This window comes from Glycine soja, chromosome 14, assembly GCF_004193775.1.
Source record: "Glycine soja cultivar W05 chromosome 14, ASM419377v2, whole genome shotgun sequence".
NCBI lineage: Eukaryota > Viridiplantae > Streptophyta > Magnoliopsida > Fabales > Fabaceae > Glycine > Glycine soja.
The window spans coordinates 47,351,953-47,357,252 of record NC_041015.1 but is presented as its reverse complement, the minus strand read 5'-3'; the positions used below and the strand labels follow the sequence as shown (position 1 = coordinate 47,357,252).

General features: G+C 34.6%; 1 protein-coding gene across 2 annotated transcripts; it reads right to left on the bottom strand.

The window, feature by feature from the left end:
- Positions 1–1,024: 1,024 nt before the first annotated feature.
- LOC114385046 (auxin-responsive protein IAA9-like) lies at positions 1,025–5,059 on the bottom strand. 2 transcript variants are annotated; one of them, XM_028344985.1, is made up of 7 exons: positions 4,884–5,059; positions 3,795–4,288; positions 3,477–3,703; positions 3,167–3,393; positions 2,927–3,068; positions 2,185–2,246; positions 1,025–1,489 (listed from the first exon to the last, which is right to left on the bottom strand). In XM_028344985.1, the coding sequence occupies exons 2-7, from the start codon at positions 4,200–4,202 to the stop codon at positions 1,452–1,454; spliced, it is 1,104 nt and encodes a 367-aa protein (XP_028200786.1). In that variant the 5' UTR covers positions 4,203–4,288; positions 4,884–5,059; the 3' UTR covers positions 1,025–1,451. The 2 variants fall into 2 exon arrangements, with proteins under 2 accessions (XP_028200786.1, XP_028200785.1); XM_028344984.1 differs by having other exon boundaries at positions 3,795–4,237; positions 4,884–5,058.
- Positions 5,060–5,300: the final 241 nt, after the last annotated feature.

Below are 5,300 nucleotides of genomic sequence, written 5' to 3'. Positions count from 1 at the left end.
ATTTAGTTCAACAATATAATAAAATAAAGAGCTATATTTTATTAAAATTAATTTATCCCCAACATTCTAATCTTACTAAGCTAAAGAGCATATTGTTGAAAGCATCGTAGAAGATTGTTAAGACATCAATTTATTGTCCAAAGCATGCAATAAACCAAAGCTAAAGAGTATGCTCTCCAAAGGTTCAAACTTAATGTTTTATTGTCTTTTTATAATCCAAACTATTGTAGTCCATACAACATGCTCAATAAACCATAAATTTTCGATAAAAAAAAAATCCCATAATCCTAAATCAGGGAAGGTAGTGTTAACATTCATGCAAGAATTTTCCCCTATCAAGCAAGTTTCATAAAAATAAAAGAGCTAATGAAGGCTTTGCATCTTTCATGATTCCATTGTTGTGCACTACACCGATCAGAGAGCTTCACATGCTATAGGTCTAGGTTCCTGGACAACCCGACAACCAAATCCAACAGTGTGACAGAATCTCATTAGTTAATGCAAAGGCCCAAAGCCTCATCAAGCACAATGTTATATTTTAATAGCTCACATATTATATTCAGAAAGATTACAAACTAGGCCACAGAAGTGGAGGTTAAAATTGTCAACACAAAAAATAACTTATAGCCTAAACTGAAGACACAGATAAATTCTCATAGGGGAGACAGCTATAAATTAAAAACTGATTTCTAGTTCTAAGTAGATCAAACCCAAAAAATAACACTTTAACTACGGAATTCTATCTTTTTCATGTCAGTTATTGAAAAATATTTAGTCTAACAAACTTACCATAGGGTGATAAATTGTAATTAAATGGCTCAGTAAAGCTATTTTATACTGTCAGCGTATAGTCTTCTTTCTCAAAATATTTTCTCTCCTCATGTAATATGAATATGCACTATTTCATTTCTAATTTTATTTACAAGAAAAATAAATTGTTGAATTAAGAATTTATATAGGACAACTAAAATTTTGCTCCAATTCTTTGCCAACCCCTAACTACCACCACATGACATTTGACAGATAACAAAAGAGAAACAGTTGAAGGTGCATTACATATATAACAACTTGGTGTTTTTTATCACACAAAGTTGCAAACATATAAGAGATGATGCAATTTACAAACTACAAATCCTTCACCACAACATGAACATGACAGCACATAAAATATAAGAACCTCCCACAGACAGGTTTTTTGGGGTTTTATAAGTTGTGACAATCATGAAAAAAGCTTACTGAATATAAAACATCATGACAACAGAACACACTGATAGTAAATAATATCATGATCAACAAGGCAGCTTTAGTACGAAATTCTATCCAGTCCAACATGCCTAGAGTTGTGTTTCCAAGCCATTATGGCCTTGTGTTGCTCCCTCACATAGCCAAGAAAGCTTTTTAACCCCATAAGCAGTTAGATGGATAGAGTGTGATGAGATGCTTGATACTGCCTAGTTCCTTCTCTTACTTTTTTCAACAGCTCTTGGTGCTGCAAAAAAGTTGACATTGAATAAGATACGCTTAGTTATAAAAGTTAAGACAGAAGAAAACAGAATACAAATCATTGAAATTTTTATACAGTAAACTCGTAATAGATTTGGCTTCACTGTATCAAATAGAAGGTAAAGTAAACTAGCTTAACTATGATTCCATCTACATATTTCTACGGCACAAAAATTCATGTAAAAAGGACGAGAAATTACATTCTGCCACTCTCGGGTTTATATTTAGGATATATCATTTCCAAAATCAGAAAAAAAAATAACATACATCTAACCATTTCTGAACAGAGTTTTTTTTTTTCTTAGATTCCCACAGTCAGCATGCTGTGGTTCTCTTTTAGTGTAAGAAATTATCTGTTTCCTGACTTCACTATGGAATTATAGTAATACTTAACATATTTCAATGGCAGCTACAAATTTGATCACTAAGTGTCTCTGGTTCAGCTTTATATTGGAGAAATAACCACTTATTTTTACCAACTTTCCAAGAAATTTTAGGACAGAGTAATTGCAACATGCATTACTGCATTAGTATTTTGAAATATTCTAATTTAAAATTTTGAATTTTATGTCCATGCATTAACTCCAGCAAGTTACATTCATTACTTTTCTGACAAACTTCACCATAAAGATTTTCAGCTATATAGGTTTTAAGATCAATGGTCTTGAATGGAATACTAACCTAGACCAATGGCTTCGGAGCTCTTCATGATCCTTAGCCTCTTGCATGTCTCAATAAACATCCTGCAAAGAGTTTAGATATTAGATTGAGTTAATTTGCAGATATACCCAACATCAGTGACAATAAAAAAAAAAAAAAAAGTGTTCAAAGGCATTCTCATGAACAACTCAAAGTGGAATGAAAAAAGGCTATTAATAGTTCATGCAAAACTCTACAATAGTAAACAAGAAAGTACCATACTTAACATCCAATAATAGCTCTTAATAGTTCTTTAAATACACAGCATCGTATTGACAAAGAACTTTTTTAAGTGCTATAGTTAAAAATTAAACCCCATTTAAACTATGCCAAGCCAACCTAGTTGCTCACAAACATACTATGAGTTGCTTCCTTTTTCCTTTTTGACTAGAATATGGCTTAAAGAACAAGAGGATATGATACATCTTCACACTTCCCCAGCCGAAGTGCATGTTAGAATGTATACATTCTAGCTAAAAAAGTTAATTTCTGTGTACTCACATTGTTGTGATATACTCACAACAAACACGATAGGCACTACAATTTATATTAATTATTATTCAGGCCTTCCTTGGCTTTGAACAATCTTTTATGCAGAATGCTAGTTTTCTACCATCAATCAACATTCCTTGATGTGCTTCTACTAATATTTTCAAAGAATTCATTATTTTTAAAAGAAATACCAATAAAAGACTAGCGAGTACACAAATGAATCAGAACTTACTCCCAGGGAACATCACCCACTAGCATCCAGTCGCCATCTTTATCCTTGTACGTAAGAACATATTCTGATCCATGAAGCAGATCCTTCAGCTTGGTTTCATTCAGCACCTCCCCTCCCAGATTTCCATGAGATCCACAAGAACCTGACATTCACATCAACATAAGCAGTAACTGGATCCTGGCAAAATGGCTCCAACAATCAAAAGGCTAAAATTTTCAAATAAAACTAACTCTTTCCTACCTATGGTAAAACAGCTGAACATGTTCTCCAGCGCAGAAGATAGTTCGGCATACGCAGAGTAATTCTTCAAGTCTACTTTTCTTAAATAAGGAGCACCATCCATACTGACCTTTACAAACAGTGCACCAGACCCCGCTTTTCCATCCACTTCTTCAACATTCTTTGTAGTAGTGGCCAGTGAATTTTTCCTAAATGATCTTATAGGAGGCCAACCAACAACCTGTGCCCTGCCACACAAGGATCATCATTCATCAGAGATCATTTCCAAGGTTAAGCCCAAACTTTATGCCAATTCCCACTTTCCACTTACTTGGTAGCTGGTGCACTGCTATTGTTATTAGCAGAATCATTCAGATTTGTTCTGCTATCATTGAAAACATGAGACCTCTCAAGACCAACCTTCGCTGTTGCGAGTTCTTTGGCTTTGGATTGCTGAGCCCCAACATTCTCAAGCATAGAGCTTGGTTTCAATGCCACATTAGAAGAAGGCCTTGGTGACAATATTGTGTTGACCTCAGAACTAACAAGCAATTTCTCCTGCATGGTATATTGGGGGCTTTTAGTGCCTGGTCCAGCATTTAAAAAATTACATATGTGATATGTGCCCTTGGATTGAGTTGATATTTACCTCGGCGAATCCACTCATGACATCTGAGAACCCTCTTTTGTTACCCAAAACAGCAGGCTTTGATGAGGAATGGTGATCATCAGTAGCAGGATGCAAAGGAAACAGTGGTTTTTCATCAAACTGAATTGAACTTCTCAAGCAAAGATCTGAATCTCGTTCGGGAGACTGCAATCCCGGAAGCCCCAGTCTCAGCTCAGTAGCCTTAAGGTTCAGATTGCTTTTAGTCTCATCTGAGAAGGACGGCGCGGAGCTGTCCACAGATGAACAATCAGATAACCCCATGTAGTTGCGCTCTTTCAATTTTGAGCTATTCAGGCACACACTTTCCATGATGACTGAGGAAGAAACCAACAAAGTGACATTGCTTTGACCTTCCTCCTCCCCTATGCCTAGCAGTGGCTTGGACATCACAATTCAAACGAAAACCTCCCAATTTTGAATACCTTATCAAACAATAACAAGTAACAACATCTGTCATAGAATCGTTTCTGTGCCTAAGAGGCATTAAATTAGAAGCAATTTGATAAATTACTAAATTGAAAACATTGTAACAATTACCAAAACACAACCATCATGAATATATGTACATAAAATACATCAGACTAATTACTTTGAAGAGGAGGTAGTCATGGGACAAAGTTTCCAAAAATAACCGAAAGAGAACAAACCATTGGACAAGTGTTGATCAAAATAGAGAGAAAAAAGAGAGGGCACAAAGAACTTATAAGCCAAACTCTTCGCTAAACCACCACTTCATAAAAGACACTTAAAATGTTGAAATACGAGCATACATGTATGTATATATGTATGTACAATACACTCACATAGAGAGTAAGCTTGATACTTGTTTTAATGGCCTAAAAGAATTTTGAAAAGGGAAAACATTGACTAAAAGTTTGATCAGTTTTTAGCAACCCCATTTGAGGGAAACATTCTGCATACCAAAGTTGCAGCCATTAAAGCAAACACAAGCAACACAATAAAAGATTGAAGATTTGGACTTTCCCAATCCTTGGTTAAACAAACAGGTAGCGAAGAGAAAACAAAACGTGAAAGCAAACATTAGAAGCTGAAGAGACAATGTTTTACCTTGAGAATTAGCAGATCAAAAGGGTGAAGAAGATTGAATTGAGAACTTGGTTGAGAGAACAGAGAGAAGAAAGAGAAACAGAACTAAGGACCCTCCATTTGTCACAAAGTAACAAAAGCTCGACAGCATGCATTAAAATATACGACTTTAATACAAAGAAAGCGTCTCAAGAAAAACACTGCTCTTTATGCAATTTCCATTTTTATTTAAGGAGGAGGTTAAGATGAAGCAAGTCAAAATTCAGAATATCTACAAGAAACTGTAATGTGAACAGTGATTATCAACTACCAAATCGTGAGTTCATTCATTAAATATGAAACAAGACTTGCATAATTTTTTTTATAATTTTTAAAAAATCTTAATAAATAATGAAGAGGATATAATTTCTCATATATAATATTTGAAGTTATTAATAT

What these genes read in the sequence shown, in the direction of transcription:
- LOC114385046 (XM_028344985.1), bottom strand. Translation starts at nt 4,202, where the DNA reads ATGTCCAAGCCACTGCTAGGCATAGGGGAGGAGGAAGGTCAAAGCAAT. An exon ending in TCATGAGTGGATTCGCCGAG is followed by an intron (nt 3,704 to 3,794) that starts GTAAATATCAAC and finishes TATACCATGCAG; the next exon opens with GAGAAATTGCTTGTTAGTTC. An exon ending in GTGGGTGATGTTCCCTGGGA is followed by an intron (nt 2,247 to 2,926) that starts GTAAGTTCTGAT and finishes AACTCTTTGCAG; the next exon opens with GATGTTTATTGAGACATGCA.